Source organism: Fukomys damarensis, unplaced genomic scaffold, assembly GCF_012274545.1.
Source record: "Fukomys damarensis isolate Sample0158 unplaced genomic scaffold, DMR_v1.0_HiC HiC_scaffold_16, whole genome shotgun sequence".
Taxonomy (NCBI): Eukaryota; Metazoa; Chordata; class Mammalia; order Rodentia; family Bathyergidae; genus Fukomys; species Fukomys damarensis.
The window spans coordinates 106,037,161-106,057,197 of NW_022900928.1; the positions used below are offsets into that span (position 1 = coordinate 106,037,161).

A 20,037-nucleotide genomic window follows, 5' to 3' on the forward strand; every position below is an offset into this window, starting at 1 on the left:
ATTTTCTAAGATGTGTTTACAATGCACAACATTCATATTTAGAAAACAGGAAAAGGGGTTGGCCTTGGCTATACCTTGCTATATTTTTTTGTTTTGTTTTTGTTTTGTGGTCCTGGAAATTGAACACAGGGCATTTGCACTGAGCTACATACACGGCACATGCCTCCGTTATTTTAAGACAAGAAATTGCTAAATCATTAAATTGCCCAAGCTGGGCTAGAGCTTGAGATCCCTCCAACTCTCAGAGTGCTGGGATTGTAAGTGTGTGCCATTATACCCACCCACTTGCTATGCTCTTTCTAAGGTCCAACTCTAGAGAGTAATTTTTTAGGAGAGATGGTCAATGATTGCATTCCAGATTGCTGCTGCCAAAGGCTATTCTTTGCATAAGTGGCTTATAAGTGATGCCTGAGCTTTCCATTCTACAAAGGGCTTGTGCACAGGTTAGAATCGAAGTCCTCCATGCACCTCTTAGTTCCATGCCTACTGTGCAGACTCAATGCCCCATAACCAAATCTGCTCTGCTTCCCTCTGATGTTTCTGTAAGGAGCACGATGGGCTTCGTGGACACCTCTAAAATCTATAGTAACAGAAAGAGGAAGTAGCTACAGTTATTCCTGGTGTGCAACACAGCTTTTCTTTAACAAATATGCTACCCTTGTGGAACTGTCCCTCCAAATTGTCCCCAGCCAACAGAAAGACAATGAGACCAAAGTCATGGTTCTCAGATTCCTTATTTGTCTATCCTATCCCTGCCAAAAAAAGAGGTCACAGAAAGAACATTTAAGAACTAAGCTATACTTTGAGATCTGTATTAGCAGTCACATGCCACTGTCATTGGCTGCAAAAGAGCATATTGTTCAATGCAATCTGTGAGTATTCTGATCAAACTGCACATAATAATAGAACTGTCATTGGCATATTTATTTGTAGCATACTATAAAAATTTCTTTACTTCTGAAATCTGAAAACATTGATTTAATGAGACTCTTTAATTCATAGTATTTAAATAATGGCTCACTCAAGAGCAGGGTATTTGAAGACATTATCCAGTGAAAGGTTCCCCACCCTATGAGGTAGTGCCTTCCTTCCAACACTTTCATAATTTCCTTTTTGTGTACAAGGTGGCCCTGGGCTTCCTGCCCTGCTGCAAGTCTGCAGGAAATAGCCAAACTCTCTCAATTTAAGCCTCCTTGATTTTTGTGGCTTGTAGAAATTAGCATTTAGAAACACATTGGAGTGTTGGTTCTTACTAAATCCTGGTTTCCTGGTGTTTTGTCCTTTCTGGTTGTAAGCATGCTGCTGGCACGGTATTGTCTTCACCCCGAGGGTAGGATGACGAGGTAATCAGGACAAGTCTAATAAGAATGTGGCAGCAAGCCTAATGAAATCTGGAGTGCGTCTGAAAACCTTTAATAAGCTCTCTCTCTCTCTCACTCTCCCTTTGTCTCCGTAGGTTCTTGAACTTAGGTTTTCATGACGGAGCATTAAAGGTATGAACTATGAGAAGCTTTTTGAATTCTCTTTAACAGAATGGCAAGGTGGAGCAAGTGAGTGGTGACTGTTAACTGAGTTGGGTTCCACTGAAGTGAATCAGATTTTGATTTTTTTAAAAAGTGATTCAGCTAACTTTTCAGCCACTTGCTACTGTGTTCCCAGGAATGGTATGAAAAAAGAATCTTTTCCTGTTCGTTTCAAAGCATTGCATTCTCTTGCTCCCATTCACTTGAATTTTGCTGCTCTTTCTATTATGGTATTTGATCTCTGTTCCCAAGAAAACATGATTCCACCTGCTCTTTGTTTGGATGGGTTGTTTCCAATGGATGACCCTCAAATGGAAAACGATGTTTCCCCTGTGAACATTATGTTTAAGTTCAGTGATCTTCATCTGGTCTGCAACTCACTTGTGGCTTGCTATTATAATTTATGCAGTCTTGCTGTCTGCAAAGTAACAGTAAGTTTCACACGGTCCCAGGGGAAGATACTCAGAGACGTATCCCGTGATGGTGTTGGGCCAGTTGACAGATTCAGAAGTTGTAGCTCACTCTGTTTCTTCCAAGCATTTTGCATTAATACTGGTGTTATTTTCCATACCAAAGTTCAATTACATGATGGAAGATTTTTAGTAATTGGGCCCCTTGGATTTTAAATCCTCTCAGGTCAGTGCCCATGAGGATAGCCCCAGTGGAAAGGATTCTCAGGCTTCTAACAGAAGGTAAATCTGATTTATAGATAGACATGGCATTATGTCTGTCACAAATACATTATGAATGGGCATTATACATTTTCTAACATATAAATCAACTCCCCCTGGGAAATTATCCCTCATCCTAATGGATTATACCATATAAAGTACTTTCCAATATTCACCCTAAATTTTTGCTTTTCTTAATTTCATTATTTTGATGAGTAGAGATCCTGTATGTCTTTTTGCCAATATTTTAGGATATTAGTAATATTAGGCAACTACTTGTAAATCATTTCACACTTCTCCAACTGAGTCCACTGAAACAGTGCAGAACTGTACTAGATAATAAATAGATGTTGGTTTCTGCTCACCATTCATACAATAGTGGGGCATGAAGAAAAGACTCTTAAGTAAGTAGGTACACATGTTTCTCCTTAAATGTGGGAAATCCACTAAAAGACACTCAACTGGCATTTCAATTGCTGAGCAGTCAAAGTAGGGGTTTTACTCCTTTGCTTAGAGAGAATCATGTCAAGTATTGTTTTCTTTCTCCTTTTGCTTTTTGTTTCTCCTGTCTGCCCATCTCTTGTTATGTGATGCTTCCCTTCAGATTCTATGTCCTTGCTTTCTCTAGAAGGACTACACCTGGATGACCATCTCCCTGGACACAGAGGCTGAGATGCCCTTAAGTAAGGGCACCTCCTACCACACCACCGGGCTAAATTTAAGGGTGGTGCTGGTTTAGAGAAATCCACCAGCCGACTCTAGTAGAGTCTGCAGCTGAATGCCTGAAGTCAGTCACAGGTGGAAGGGCACTCACTGTCCACTGTGCTCAGAACCCCTCTGCCATTGTCCTCTCCCCATGTAACCATAAGGATTGCACGCCTGTGGCCCTAGTATTTATGTTCGATCCCAGACTGCTCGGTCAAGGTGCAATAGAGTGCACACTTCATCTGCACACTTCACCCTACAAGCACCGAATCCTGTTTCTAGACTTCATTCATAGCGTTAATGTCCCCACAGGAGTTGGTGCATTGTGCCCAGTTGGCACCTTCTGGGGTAGGCCAGCTAGGTTAATCCGAGCCTGTTTTCTGTAGGTACCTTGGGGTTTTGTGATTCTCTGCCTCCCTATATTGTAACCACTTTCAAAATTACGTTTTTGTTTAGTTGATGTTTCAGTCTTTTAATTACTTATTGAGCACATAGTATGTGCCAGAAGTGTTACACATATGAATAAAAAAGGATTATTTGTTTTCAAAGCTATCATGATCCAACAGGAAAGAAGCAAAATAATTGTTATAACACTCTATATAATTGTTATTAGAAAAGATCTCTCCCTGTCTCCCTCCCTCCCTCTCCCCGCTTCTCTGTCTCTCTCCCTCCCTCCTTCCCTCGCTCTCCCTCCTTTTCTCTCTCCCCTTCCCTCCCCCACTCCCTCCTTGTCCCCTCATTCTTTCACAGTGTTATTTTTGAAGAAGCTTCCATTAGTTCAGTATCTTGGCCAAGATTGGTCAAAGGTTCATAGAAATGAATTCACAGGGGAGGTAATGAAATGTCTCCAGGTATTTTCATTTCAAGACAAAGTGCAACTGAAGATGCACTGAATGTGGACTCTACGTATGACGTATTCTATATGATTCACATGCATTCTGTAATCCTCCCAACAACCATCTGAGGTAACTACTTTTATTAATTCTATTTTACAGGTCAGAAAGATAATGTGAAAAAGATAACTTTCACAGGATTACACAGGAAGTGGTAGATCCGCATTCACATTTGGATAGTCTACTTTGGAGTATGTGTTCCCAACTACCATGCCACAGGCCTGAGCTCGCAACTTCTGAATGCTCCATTAAAAACCCTTGCGCACATCCCAGTTTGAATCAATGTGGTGATCAGGTGTTCGGTAGGAATTATCGTGCTCTTTGGCAGTGTCTTACCTAGCTTTCCTGCTAGATGTCTCATTTTGGGCAAAATACTCTTACAAAGAACTTACAATACTTGGATCTCTGTGGTCAGGGCAGTAGTATCCATAAGTCTGACAATTTATGAGAACATACGTAGATTATTGCCCAAGTCTTTATGAATGTAGTATCTAATGAGATATCATTCATTCTATACACAAGTCGGAACTCATCAGTGAGCATGTTTAAAACCAAAACAGACACTTCGTGAATGGGGTTTGACCCCTCTGGGACTTCTCACTGGAGCACAGGGTCCCACCAAGTCTATGGTCAGATGCTCAGGAGCATTCATATGCCAAAGCCAGTCTGGCCGGCCACTCTGTCCTCTCCTCAGTTCCTGCCACACTTCTCAGAAAGTGGTGCAGTTGATATAAACTGTTTCTCTTTTAACAATGGCTATTAAAAGCACACAAGTATTGTTTCTGCATTATTTCCTCAGTACCTAAAGAGCTAATGATCTCAAGCTTTATTCAGGCCATGAATACAGAAGACCAAACTAAGGTCGAGCCCTTCCTTTGGGTTACTGTACAGAGTAAGTACTTCCTAGTCCAGGTGGCACCACAAGATCTCTTAGGTGGACTTCACAGAACAGGCCTAGCACAGTTGAATGTGACTCAGGTGACATTTTTTTCAAGGCTATCTTGAACAGAGAACAACAAGGCTTTGATGTATCTTTTCACTGCTTCAGAAACAACACAGGAACAGAGGAAAGACTCTCAGCAATGGTCTCCTTGTAAGGAGACCTTAGTCTCGGTATTTGGATACATTGGGAAGGCCAGAAGAGAGTGTCCAGAAATTCCTTTAACTACCAATTTGGTGCCTTCTCACTTGGCACAGGACATCTACTGGGCCGGCAGGCTACACGCATTTCTTGGCTTGTATGAGAAACTTAGGCTGTATTTTTATTGTTATTGCTGCGTCTGTATATTTGGATAACTTTATATCCAGAACATAGTTCTTGATTTTACAACAACATAATAAAAAACAGTGTGAATTGGCAGGTTTGAGGTTATGATTTTCGGCTGATCTATCACTTCCACATACTGCAAATTTCAGAATTACTGAATTATCGTATTTCACAGGACTTGAGCTTAGATTTTTCATCTGCTCAGTTTTTGTAGCTTCTTTTTAAGAAACACTTTTACTTTTGTTCTTGAATTGTTTGTTTTATGTACTTTTCTGTGCTTGGTATAAACCCATATAGTTCAGCACTATTAAAAGTAGAGCACCAAGGTTTAATTGACATAACTGCCAACATGATGCAGCTTTGGCAGTTTTTGAAGATTGAAAACAATGACAAAGCAGTGCAAGCCAGGGTTACAGTAATATTGCTAACCATCCCTGCTTTCACTCAGTGTCATTATTTTGATTAAAAGGTGTCTAGAAGTCATGGTGGTTTTGCAGCATGCAAAAACTCATTGCAGAAACTTCCTCTATTAATGGAAATTATTAGAGGATGGAAATGGTACTTGAGCAGCAAGAATGACATTAATTATGCGAAAAGCAGTCATATCTGGCAGTTGGCAAGAAAGCTTTATTCTTCAACAATCTTCCATGGCTTTGTGTCTAGCCAGCATTAGAAATCTAAAAGCTTTTTATTTGGCAAAGTTTTCATAGCACTTGGAATTCCAGCATCTAGATAAAAGATAATTTGGAAGGAAATTATGTTGGTGAAATTGAAGAATTCAGTAATGAGTTCTATGTAGATGAATCAGTGCTCAATTAAATGATTATATCAAATCTAACTTTAAATGTTGACTTAAAATAATCACATTCTAAAGACATTAAAACTAAGATGATATATGCATCTAATCAGAAAAACAAAGTCCATATCACCCGGCCTGGTAAAGAAGTAGAGTTTTCTGATGGATCCAAGAATTTGACTAATGAATGGAAATTTAGGACAGGAAGTACCTGTACGTAAGATTTAGATTAGATTGCAATAGCCTCGTTTGTTTTCATAGTTCTCATTTTTATTTGCAACCTTTCTCTGTTTCTTGGGTTTTTTTCTTTCTTTGTCCATGCGCCTTTACCCAGGCTCTCTTTTCTGTTTATCAATGTTTAATGTTCTCATTACCTTTGATAGAATTTGCTTTTCGTTTTTGCTGCTTTGCCCTTATCTTTCTTCCTTTACAGCAATGACTATAACACTTGGATCAACATTTCTTGCCTCATCTATTCACTCATTCAGCACATGCTGAGCCCCTTCCATGTTTATGGCAGTAACCTGGGCATGGGAAGAACTACCGAGACTAAGGAAATGGGCCTGAACTGTAGACCCAAAAGCACATGTTTAGGATTCATAAAATTTGGGATGGGATCAAATTTTTGAGCATATATGGGAAAGGTAGGATAAAGTTAGAAAGTCAGGATGTTGTAGGTTACTAAAGGTCTTGAATACCAAACTCAAACAGAAATTGAACTTTTATTTGTCACATAACATGAGACTACTGTGCAGTGTGAATGTGGGTGAATATTTGCTTTGGTTTTTCAAAATAGATTTTGATGTAAAAGCACCAGTTTTCAGAATGTCATCTGTTCAGTTCTTCCTTTCTCCTCCTCTTGTCTTCATTCATCTTCCTAGAACTTGAACTCATTGATAATAGTCACAACACAATCTGATTAATATAAATTGGGGGGGGTGCCTGACTGCGGCACTGATGGTAGAAAGGGTCTGATAACTTTGTAAATTAAATGGGTGCTGCATTCCAAGGAAGCCACCCAGAGCCACATTAGATATATCCAGTGTATTCATTAATTCATCCCACAAATAGGTACCCCCACTAGTCTACTATTATGTCTGAGCTTATAGCAATCTTCTGTTACTCTAAGAAATTATATGTTTAAGATCCCTGATGATTTTGATGTATACTCCAGATCCAAATTTAAATCTAAATTTTAAAAATATTTATAGTCTATGTTTTTTAAGGGATATAAAAAAAAATACCAAAACTATGTAAACAAAAGACAAGTGGCAGGCTAAAAAAAAGAAGGACAGATCTAGTAAGAGTAAAGCTCCCTTAAAAACATTTTGATCATATGTTTTCTACTAAACCATTGTGGGTCAAAAACCTAACTAATCATCATAGAATTTGGCTTAATTATTTCTAGCTTCCACTGAGGAGATGTTTGAAACCTCTATCTTTTAACAAATCATAACAAATAAGGCCTGCTATCCCAGTCCTATATGTTCCAGTATATCATATATACCAAAGAGGCATTGTCCTGTGTAAGCACATGATGCTTTCAGCCTGGAGCCTTCCATAAACCAAATTAAGAGGCCAATAACAATGTTCAAACAACTGAAAAAATTGTACATCATACAGGTGGTTCTTTTTTTATAAAACACAACTTTATTAGAAATTACATTTACTATGAAATAAAACAGCACACATAAATATAGTAACACCTCCAGCTACCGGAAATGAATATAGTGAGGCCACTGGAGCACATGATCATGGCCACAATGGCCACAGACGCATTCAGGGTGCTTGCCTACAGTCGCAATGTGACGTATTTTATCCCTGTGCTACCACAGGCTCACCTGAGCCTCCATCTGGGTCTCAGTTCATTTAGGAACCGGAGCAGCATCAAGTGTTACGGTCACTGCCACCTGTGCAGCAGCATTGTAAGTGGAGCAAGTGTTGCTTTGGGTTCACACAGGTTCCAGGTCAGAGATCGGATTCTCCAAGCCCTTGGTTCCTTGTGTGTGAAGTGAGGCAGAGATGGAAATGGTAGCATTGATTGAAACTCACCGCACTTACTGCAGAGTGTTGCATGCAGCCTCTTGTTCCCAGTAACTATGAGTGGAAGTAACCAGATCCTGCCCACTGACCAAGCAGGAAAAAAACATTATGAAGAGTTGAAATTGCATGTGCATCGACATGTTTAGTCCCTCTATGAATAAATGTGCATTTAAACCATGCTAGAGGGTTTCATGAGTGAATGTCCTTGTAGAGCTTAGCAGATAAATGGTCTCTTATAAACTCATCAGCAATAACGTGCAGGTAGGTGTGATGACACACCCCTGTAATCCCAGCACTCTGGGAGGCTGAGGCAGGAAGATCATAAGTATTTTAGCCCAGCCTGGGCAATCTAGCAATTTATCGAGATTCTGTCTCAAAACTAAGAAATAGAAAAGGACTCGAGTTATAGCTCAATGTGAAGACCCTGCATTCAATTCCCTATGCCACCATAAAAACAAAACAAAAAGCAAAAGAACATGAAAAAAAGAAAGAATGGTGTGAACTAGTATATCATTTAATAACCATTATGTTAAGTAACAGTTTTCTTTCTTTTGGGATGGGTTAAGAAGCCTGACACAGAACACAAGACAATACAACAGCCAGGAATAAGTGACTAACATAATACACCCAAGCAACAATTTTGTGTCTCTGAAAAAGTGACCAAGCTGGAAAATAATCAACCTCAAAAGCTAGAGATCAGACATGCCAGCCCCCATCAGCCTATCCATGCCTGACCTGCTTCACCAAGCAAGAGAATATTGACAGCAAGGAAGCCAAAGATAGGCTGACTGGGGCTGACATTTTTCATTTCTAGTTTTTAAGGCTGATTATTTTCCACCTAGGTTTTGTTTTTCCAGAAAAGAAGGAATTAGAACCAATTTTATTAAGGATGTATTAATAATACCATCACTGCGGTGCCACCAAATTCCTGTGTACTGTGCCCCTGGAGAATAAAGGAGAGGGAGTTTTTTTAGGGCATGCTTTTTCTTACTATCTCTTTTCATCTTTTTATCAGAATTTTGTCTCATCTCAATGTAGGAATTGACATTTTAGCCAGTGTTACAATATCTCTATTTGTATGTAGACAGGAGAAAGGAAATAAGAAATGGAGTATAGCTCTTTAATTAAGGACAAAGAGCCAAAATTTGCTCTTCAAGCTTTTGGCAAGGCATGTGCGTGCATATCTGTGTATGTGTGTGCGTGTGTGTGTGTGCCTGCACGTGTGTGCATGCACGCATTTAGTGCATTTGAGAGATGAAGCCAAATTTGTAAAATTGTATCCACAATCATAGTTTCTATAGTAACTGTATCTTAGGCCTAGACAGAGCTGGCAGGAGATGCCTGATTTTATTTTTTGTGAAGACAATCATAGCAGAGATAGTACAAATTATTAAGATGCAGAGGCCCAGTGTACATTTGCCTAGTACTTGAATGGTGCTAGCATAAGATTTCATGCTCAAATCCCAATGAATACTTTATAATTTCATAAAACAGAAACAGATTTCATATCAAATTGGCTATCTTTATCATTCAGCTATAAAAACATTAAGCACCTAGCTATAGTTTCTATGTTTATTAATGTGGTATACTTAGTCAATGTAAATGTGGAAACTGTACAAGATTACTTTTACAAATGTGCACAAGTTAGAAGAGACTTCAAGAATTTCTGTTTTGACTGACGTTTTATAAGGGAGGAAAATGTAGACACAGAAAATGGTTAAAAGACTTACATAAGAGTTATTTTTAAAATAGTTTATTTGCTGTATTTTCTAAACTAGCAGATGTTCTATGCTCCTCTATAAGCTGAATACCCAGTTATTTAACAAAATTGCTGAAATCAAATTAGAGAAAACAAACACTTTAGAAATAATGGTCTGATTCAGCCTGCGTTCTTTTGCCTCTCTGGATATAATATTTGTAAGTGTGTGACTCAGGCAAAGATGTATTTCACATTGCCAAAGAAAAATGATTAAACAACCTATTTTGATTCTTTTTGTTTAGACTATTGCCCTTAGGTCCCCTCCAAACCTGCAGCACTTAGAATGTTTTAATATTAGAAGGTGTTCAAAGCCAAGTTCGTAACTTTAGAGGTTTTCATGTACTGATTCCTTTAAACATTTTCTGGCCAAATTGATAAGTAGGTAAAAGAAATTTGAAACACTGCTCAAAATTTTCTGTCATAATACCAACTTGAAATGAAAGGCACATTTCTTAAAATGGCATGTAAAGTTTCATACTTTGCATCTTAATCTTAGGATGTGTCTGGCACTATGAAACTCATTTTTTAGTAATGGCTATGAGTAAGACCTATTTGTAAATGAGGATGTTATATATAGGTGGATAAGCCATATTGCAACTTTGCACACAACCTTTCCATCACAGCAGCTTTTAAAATTCTTGGGAAAATTGGCTTATAGGGCATAAATTACAACATCGACAAAAATGTATCCTAACCTATGAAAGCTGGAAAACATCTTAATTTTGAATTGTTTCCGCTTATTATCATCAGACATCTACACAAAACCCTATGTGATTTATTCTTTTATTTTTAATGAATTGTTTTTAAATGTTCAAAAGGGTATTATATCTTCCTCTCTGTCATTAATCTGCAAATGGAGGAACTGAGGAGGGTGCTTTAAATGGCCTCTTTAGGATATTGCTTTATGAAACTGCTGATTCTAGCAGTGTCAGGCTAGAAATACATACTAATTTAAGGATCCCTGAATGTAAGCAGCAAATGCCTTGCTTTTGTGGGAAAAAAGACTAATAGCTTTATTTTAACAAGGCTCTTAATATGCCAGTCGGCAGCAGGCATTGAGTGAATGAAATTAGAAATCCCATGAACTACAAGCGTCTTAGTTCAGCATTCCTCCCAGCACCAAGTTCTCCTGGTAGGCTTGTCATAGGTTGTCTTAATCCTGCCAGAGAGGGTCGGCGTGTGCAAGCCCCACTAAGGAATGAGCTCTTTCAGTTGTTTTGAATAAGCTCTCAGAAGTTTCACTTCCTGGCCTGTATCAGTAAGGGAGAGATTTAATGTGACCCAAATCCAGGCATGTGTCTGATGTTACTGTTGAGTAAAAGGCTAGGTTTCTGTTATGGCTTAAGTCAAGATTGTTTTTGTCAGACCTATATTTAGGTCATTGCATTTTTTAAAAATCTGCATGATCCCAAGTAAGATAACGGACTTAAAAAATTAATTGGATCAAAGCCGCTGACCTTATTTTCTTGTGATGAGGGAAATTACCTAATAAGGAATTCTTCAAGCAGGAACATTTCTGTGTCTATTTGAGTAAAGAGCAAAATGAGAAATGAGCTTATAAATGCCCTGGCCTGTTCTCTCTCCCCTCATTCCCTCCTCAAGTGGCCTGACTTCCTGAGGACTTGACTATAACTCCTTATAATTAACTTCTCTTCAGCAGCCCTCTATCGGTAATTTTCTACCCTCCAGTTAGAGCTGTTTGTAAGAATATTTGGTTCCAGCACGCTAATCTATATTGCTACTATTTCTAATCGGGATATTAAAAATTGATCAAATTAGAGTAGAGTAGACAAATTATGATTAATTTATAAAAGGAGATATTATAGCTATTAAAATTAATGTTTTTGAAATATATCTAATAATACATGAAAATGTCAATAATAAAAAAGTGAGAAAAAGAATTTGCCATACCATTAAAATGTTGTATTTATTTACAAATATTAACAGAGGACATCTTTGGGTAGTTTTCCACATCACTTTGGGAGAAAAAGTAGTTTAATCCATGCTTTTAAATACTAGGATACAAATTTAGTCCCATCATTTCCATTAACCAACAATGTATCCCTAGAGGGGACTTTTTTTAGTCATCTTTGTGTCTACTTAGAAGACACTAACAAATGTGTATGTACTTAAACATATTAATCCCATCTGGTGAGTGTGATGGGCTAAGATACTATAATCTGTTGTCATTTATTTATTAAAAAACTGTAGGAGTTTTCAACACCATGGGGTCTGGCTTTTGCTTCCCATTAATCCACTGAAATCACTCTCAATAAAGCACCAATCACCATCTCATTACCAATTCCAACATATATAATTTTGCAGAACTTACACTGCTCACTGTTCAGTTGCAGACAGTAGTGTCTGTATGAGCTAGTTTAAGCAGAAAGAAATTTTACACCATAGTAATAGGCTTACAGAATCATAAGGAAGATTCAAGAAACAAGACCCTGGATAAACTTTCAGCAATGATTTTCCAAGCCATACTTCAGAAATGACTTACCAAAGGTAGATCACTGACACCATTTATGTATAGAAAGCTTTAGGTTCCAGATCCACACAATGGCTATATTCAAAGCTACCCTGATTAGGAGGATGCTACAATCTGAAAGTCACTTATGTTCTCACAGTGTTGAAAACCAGTATGAAAGCTACATCCTACCCCAGCAACCAGCAATGCTAAAGTGGCCACAGGAAAACCAATCATACCTTTGGTCATTCTTGCCAGAAAAAAGAGTGGAAGTGTGGCCATTCCTTGAACTTTGTTTCTCAAATGTTGTGGCCAAACTTCAATCACAGCCAGTACATAGGCTGTAAAGGAATTCTGGGAAAGGTAGTTTTAGCTTTCCAGGCTATGTAGTTCAGGGTGACACTTTACAAGAAGGGAAGATTGGTTAAAGTGTACCAACATATCCTGTGCAGGATAGTCCTCGTCCTACTGAGGTTCTTGTTACTTTTGATATCTTGACCACTTCCTCCCTCCATGGAATTCTTTTCTCTCAATTTCTATTATAACATTTTTCCCTGGTTCCTCTCTGGGCCATTTGCTTTTTTTCAGACATCTTTCTGGGTTCAACTTTCTTTGTCTGCCCCATGATAGTATGTTTATGAATGCTATTCTTCTCTCCTCATATGACATGTCTTGCTTTTATGCTGTCTTAACACACTATACTTGGGCATACTTTTCCAAGGTTTCAGGTACCAACTATATGCTAAAGGTGTCTCAATTCAACATCTCTGGCTTCTAAGTTGAAACTCTTTATACTCAACTCTCTATTAGATATTACCATTTCCATAAACTCCAAACACAAGCTCAGTGTGTTTAAATAGTCCTTTCTCCTCTACCCCTAAATTTCTGTATCCCCCCCCACATACTAGGGATGGAACTCAGGACTTTGCACTTGCAAGGCAGGTACAGCGCCATTGAGCTAAATCTCTGGCCCCCTACTCCTAAATCTGCTCTGATCTTCCTGTATTTCCATCTAGATGAATGTTACTGAAATTAGAAGGTTGCTAAACTCAGATATTCAAGCATGATTCTAGAGGTATATTTCCCTTTAATCTACACTCAATCTTATTGATCTTGCCTCCTTCATATTCTTATGTCACTCTCTTGTCTTCATCCTTCAGAAAATCCCATAGTGTAGAACCATATCATTTCTGTCTCTGGACCTTCCATACTATGGCATGAAGAATCTTCAAAACTATAAAACTCTAAGAAGATAATACAGAAGAAAACAACACCATAGACATGGTACATAAAAGAAAGCATTGATAAGTGGAACTTATCAATTAAACTTATCAATTAAAAACTTCTCTGCAAAAGACACTGTCAAGAAGACAGAGATGCCACAGACTGGGATAAAATGTTCACAAAAGATTGATCTGATAAGTAACTCTTATCTACAATATAGAAATAACTCTTAAAACTCAAAAATATCAAATGATTTGATCTAAAAATGGACTAAAGATGTTAACAGATGCTTCACCAAAAATATGAATGGCAAATAAACATATGCAAAGATGTTATACATCTTATGTCATCAGGGGAGTATGAATTAAAACAATAATGAGATTGCACTGCTCACCTATTAGAATGGCCAAAATCCAGAAATAGACACCACCAAATGCTGTTGAGGAAGTAGAGCCACAAGAACTCTCATTCATCACTAGATGGCACACAAAATAGTATAGCATTTTTGAAAGACAATAGTATTTTATGAAAGTAAGCATAGTCTTAGCATATGATCCAGCACTTGCCCTCTTTGGTATTTACCTAAGGTACTGAAAACTTTTGTCCACATGAAAACCTACACACAAATGTTTATAGCAGTTTTACTCATAATTGCTAAAATTTGAAAGTAATAAAGTTGTGTTTCAGTAAATGAATGGATAAATAATCAGTGGTACATCCCTGAAATGGAATATTATGTAGTACTAAAGAGAAATTAGCTATGAAACCGTGAAAAGACATAGAAGAAATATAATGTGTGTGACTGAGTGAAATAAGCCGATCTGAAAGGGCTGCATAAAGTGTAGTTCCAACTATATGACATTTTGGGAGTTAAAATTATGAAAACAATACAAAGATGAGTAGTTTCCTGGAGTTGGCAGGAAAGAGAGTTGAGGAGGCAGAGCTCTAAGGATTTTCAGGGCAATGAAACTCATCTCTCTAGCACTATAATGATGGATACTTGTCATGATCTATTTGTCCAGACCTTCAGAATGCACAACTCCAAGAAAGATCTCCAACATAAATCATGGACTTTGGGACTTTGAGTATTATGAAATGTCAGGGTAGGTTCATCATTTGTAACAACTGTACTGCTCTGCAGGAGTAGAAGTAAGGGTTACGGGTAATCTCTCTGTCCACCTCTATTTCATTGTAAATCTAAAACTGCTCTAAAAATAGTAATAGCCATAGGCATCGCAATGGCACCACTAGAATATTAGTTAATGACATCCTTAGTCAATTTCTGACCTAAACAAAATCTTAAAGCCCTCTGTTTTAAAACACAATGCTTTCTCTATGGCTTCATGTTGTTTCACTGTTGTTCTCTACTTAGAAGTCTTCTTCCTGCTACTCATTCATCTTCTGCCTCAGAAAGACTCCTCCTCATTGCTATTCAAGTTTCAGATGAAGCATCAACACCCATACAAAGCTGTCTTTAACTCCCCCAGGTGCTGCCTCCTCATCAGACTCACAGGAGCAGTGACCTCATTGCAGCATAATTGCTCACAGGCCTGTTTCCTCATGGACAGGGGCTTGATTTCTTCATTACTTGGAATGCAGTGGCATTAGGATACAGTAAGTGGCATTAGGCTGCAGTAGGTGCTCAGTAATACTAATCAAATAACTGCGTTAACGATATTGCAATAGTAAAAGAAAAACTCACAAATATATACACAATTGGTGAGAATCTTAATAATTTTTATGTATAATCATGCCACCCATCATTTAAAGCTAGTCCAAAGCTCTGATTCTTCCATGAAGTTTCTCTTTGCATCTACAGCAGTAATAGCAAAGCTTATAGAAACCATGTGCCCAAACTGCAACCCAAAACCTACTTATTTATCGCAAAGTGCCAACACTGCCCCTATGTGCATTGTTATCAGATGCTGGGGTGTCTTAGCTCCATGCTAACAGAGAGGTTCTGCATCCCCACTGAGGCACACATGCCATAGGTTCGCCACCACTGAACTACAGGCTCCCTGTGTGCTACTACTACTGGTAGGATCCTGATAGTATTCAATCAGATATTGTTGCACCTCATTCTTTATCTCATTTTTAATACTTGCTTTTTTCAATAAAACACAAGCTTTCTCCAAGATAATGATCATGTAGTGTATCACTATAAGTTTACTATGCCGGTTAGGAGCTCACCAGAGCAGCAACAGGCACACTGCTTCTTGAGGCACCAGATTCTAAGCTATTATCAAGAAGCCAGGTCAGTTCTGAATGACAGTGCTGAAAATGTGAACATGGTGCTGTGAGGCTACAAGAAAAAAAATGAGTTGAATACCTAGAGCCATACTTGGGCTATTTCCAGTGTCCACAATTAATAATCTATACTGTAGTACCAGTATACACATGAATTCTTATGGAATAGGAAACCATTTAAAAATAAAGCAAAACTTTAAATAGGAGTGGCTGGAAACAATACTTCTAAGCTGCACTTCTGTTGCTTTGCTATTAGTGCAATCCCTGTCTGCCTGTCTGTCACCATCTTTAATCTCTCATCTTTGGTTAAGAGGTCAGAGGTTTAAATCACGGTTTTTACCCTAATGCAGAGAATTCTCAATTTCTCTATCTGCACTTGCTTCTGTGTTGGTACAGTCTTCATCCTGACCATGAATCTGTCTGGACTCTTTCACTCTCAACTCCAGCAACTCTTACCCCATGTATTGCTGAGATACAAAGAGGTTTTACAGAACACACTCTAAAGGACCTTCTGCAATGATAGGCTTCCTTATTCTAAATGCTTGTGTGCATTAGCTTCACAGAATCTCCCACCATACATACCCCGACCCCCAACACACAAACCCTGCTCAAGTTGGGATGGTGTTTTTGTACAGAACGATGAATTTTGGTAAGAAGGAAATAGCTTCCATACTGTTAAGTAGAAATAGCTCCCATACTGTTGCTTCCGGTGTTTACCAGCAAAAACTTCTCCTCCCCTCCCAATAGCAGTCCAGGTTTTCTATTTACTTCTTCCGTGCTGGTTAAATGAGGGCTACCCAGCCCAAAAGCAAACACATAAACGGTCTGTTATTACACATGTTGACATGAACAGGTAAGAAATTAGCCACTCAAGAAGCACTTTTAAATATATGTTTTGTGTTCATCCTGTTTCCACCTGGTGTGACCATTACATGTAAGGTATTTACATTCAGGAAACCAGCACAGTAGTGAGTACCTACTGAACTCAGTTACTGCCCTGCAGGATCTCAGAGGCTAACAGAAAATGCTCCAAGAGAGGTGACCACATGAAGGTCACAGGAAAGGGCAAAATCCGGTGAACACCAACACCAGATGAAAGGCAGCTCATTGCACCTATGTAGGTACTTATAAGGAGGGAACTGGGTGAAGTTCAGGGTGATGAGGTGCTTTGCAGTGAGAAACTTATTGCTACCCATCCCTCTCAGTAAAGAAAGGTCCACAGAAAAGGTGCTTTTAAGAACAAGGTCCTTGTCACAGCCAAAAGAGGCCTCTGATGGCATAATGACTGAATGTAATATTGTCTGTCCTGAATGGGGATATACAATAAGTAAAATCTGAATAAACTATGAACTTTAGTTAAGAGTGATGTACCCTATTGATTTATTAACTGTAAGGAATGTACCATAAATGTAAGATGGTAGTAATAGTAAGACTGGGTATGTGATATATGGTATCTCTCTGTACTATCTACTCAATTTTTCTGTGATTGTAACACTGTTCTAAAAACTAAAAATTCTTTTTGAAAAAGTAGAGGAAGAGGGTCTTACAGCCCATAGAATATTCCTGGCAAGCAGACAGGAAGAATGCAAGTTGACAATAACTATTTTTGAAAGAAATGACTTTATTGTTAACACCATGTTTGGGGCATGATCATCAATTCCTATAGCAATACTGAGCTCTCGCTTGCTTTTCCATGGTTGATTTTTGGCAGGCGACCACAGCTTTGTGCACTGATTAGAATTTTTAGCTGCATTGTCAGTAACCAGGATGTATAATGGATCTTCATCTCTAATTACTTTTCTCTCCACAGGTGTCTGGAAAGAGTCCAGATGGGAATGCACACAACCTCCGCTTCGAGGGGATGGAGAGACAGTATGCTTCTTTACCCAGGTAGTTGATGGAGGGGTCTCCCATCACCAGCATACCCACAAGTGGCGTCTTTAGAGATATCTGCATGAAACAGAAATCCGGTTTTGAAATAGGGAACATGTTATAATTTTGCCTCACTGCTGTCTGCCACAGTCCCAGTGCCTTCTTCACAACTGTGCTAATAATTGAAACACTTGTGGGTTATTTTTTAAGGGGAGAAAATAGTATATCATCAAAATTGAACGTGTCAGCAGGAATATTGGATACGAAATGGAAATCCTAAGCCATTGCTATAAAAATAATATTGTACATCTTGCACCAAGCTTAGAGACAATAAAATAGTAAATCCTCTGTCCTAGGAGTTACCCATTAGAAAAGGCAGACCAACCTTAACCTTGGTGCTTTGTGTGTGTGTTAAAGAGTAGGAAATGTGAAGCTGGGAAGGTGTTTTTTGCTTGATTTAGAATCTTACCGCCTCCTCAAGGCACTAAGCAAATATTATTAAGAGGTACAGACACAGTGGGGAAAGGAACAAATGTGTGGGAAAAGTTCACTTGGCAACACTGACCCAACATGATCCGCTTATGCTGTAACTAAACACTCCTGAAAATGAGATGCAGTTCTCAAAGGTTGGTGCTCTTATCTGTGAGATGAAGAGTAATGCTAGTCCACTATCAGAAATGTGTGGCAAAGAGGAAAACTTTCCAAGATGACTTACCGTCCAGCTATCATGGGAACTAGATGAGTTGAGAGTGTGAGAATTAGTGCATTTGAAAGAGAAACAAAAGTTAATGCCAGCCACAAAACTGAAATGCTTCAGAATGTCACCTTGGAAAGGGGTATTGGAAGGGTCCGCAAGTAGACCTTCACTGTTATCAAAGCTGAGCTGCTCAAATGCTAACTTAAGAGGTGGGAGTTCCTGTTTTGGGTTGCATGTTGGCTGCACTTTTGCAGGTGACTCCACAAGAGGAACATCCTGAACATTACAACAGACACGGCCTAGGTGACCATCTGCTCTTACAAAGAGTGTAAGAGTGTAAGAGTGAGTTTCAAATGGCAAAAATTCTCAAACTGGCAATTTTTAATACTGATTAGGCAGGATACACCAAATAACAACCTTTTAAAAGCTCCTACACCCTGTATTTTTCCTCTCCCTGTGTTTTTTTAAAGTTGTCTCCTAGTGTTTTGTTTTGTTTTGTTTTGTTTTTTTCTCATCCATGGTTTATGTCCTATTACTATTTTTCCCCTGGCCTATTATTTTGTTTTCTTTTAAAAATGGAAGTCATTTCCAAGATTCATTTTAAATGTAAGATTTCCGGCTTTCACTGTTGACGTGTATGGAAATTGCGGTTAGGGCAGATGGAAAGTAATAGGTTCTTATGGGGGGCGCTGGAAACAGCTTAATCCCTTCCTGGCCAAATTGTACTCTGTGTGCAGAAATGGATATTTTAAATTCAAATCAAAAGCACAGAAATAGCATGTAAAGTCCTATAAATTTGACTCATTTATTCATTCCACATGTATCTGGTGAATACCTACTATGCATCAAGGCTGGGAGAATGGAAATTGATGACCTAGTCCCAGTCTATCCTTGGGACTCAATTCTTTAGAAAAGAAGGCAAACAACCATCCTTTTATGACAGTGCATCAAATGCTTACAGTAGTAATTATTAATATGAAGTCCTCTGAATTTCCAACTCCTGTTTATTTTCACTAATTAGCCCTGAAATGCCCAATCATAGCTGACTCTAAATAACTGTTTCAGGAGTAAACACTGCAGAAGGGATTTTCTGACAAAGGCAGAATGTTAATGCCATTTGTGGCTGTGGCGCAATCATCCAGTGTAGGAACTGACAAAATCCTGCTGGCCCCAAGAATGGAACTGTAGCTAAAAGGGAAGCATTTTCAGCCAAAAATAATTTCTGGCAAAAAGTGCATCCATCCACAGTGAAAGTGGTAGTGGTGATTAAGTTGCACATGCAAACAGACCATTGTAGCTACCTGGAAACTGGAAATTGCCATGATGGAGGCTAAATAGGGCTTGGACACATGCACAGGAGGTCCCTGGCACTCATTCTTCAATGGGGAAACTCAAACTGTGGTTTGCATCTTAAAATCTAAAGAGAGACTCAAAGCTCCCTCACAAGCATTGTGTCCAGTCCAAGGGACCCAGACTTGCCCCCAAGGGATGCCTCTGACAAGGTATGTCTGCACCCTTGACACCGAGCCTGGTCTTGTCTTCCCCCGTCCTGGAGATTTTGCCGTTCTAATTGAATCACACCAGCCCACTTCTCTCTCGTTGCCAAACATGAGTTGAGCACAGCTCCACAGGCAACAGATCCTTTTCTGTCACAGAGGGGGGAGCTTTGAAATATTTATGGAGTTAAATTTTTAATTAAACATAGGAATGATTCTATCTATGGGGAGTTAGTGGCCACCCTTATAAGGGACTTAATACGCTACTAACTGGTTTGGTTTCTGTATTGTTTGTAGAGGTTGTCACAGGAGTTTTTGAAGAAGAGCTCAATAATGCTGATTTATATGCCAAATTTGGAGAACTGCCCCGCAGT

General features: G+C 38.7%; 1 protein-coding gene across 1 annotated transcript in view; it reads left to right on the top strand.

The window, feature by feature from the left end:
* Pard3b (par-3 family cell polarity regulator beta) overlaps positions 1–20,037 on the top strand; it is a 1,085,411-nt gene that overhangs the window by 1,012,782 nt on the left and 52,592 nt on the right. The window contains exon 26 of the mRNA XM_033763978.1: positions 17,409–17,488. Within this exon, the coding sequence (XP_033619869.1) occupies positions 17,409–17,488 (80 nt within the window). The remainder of the gene's footprint in view (positions 1–17,408; positions 17,489–20,037) is intronic.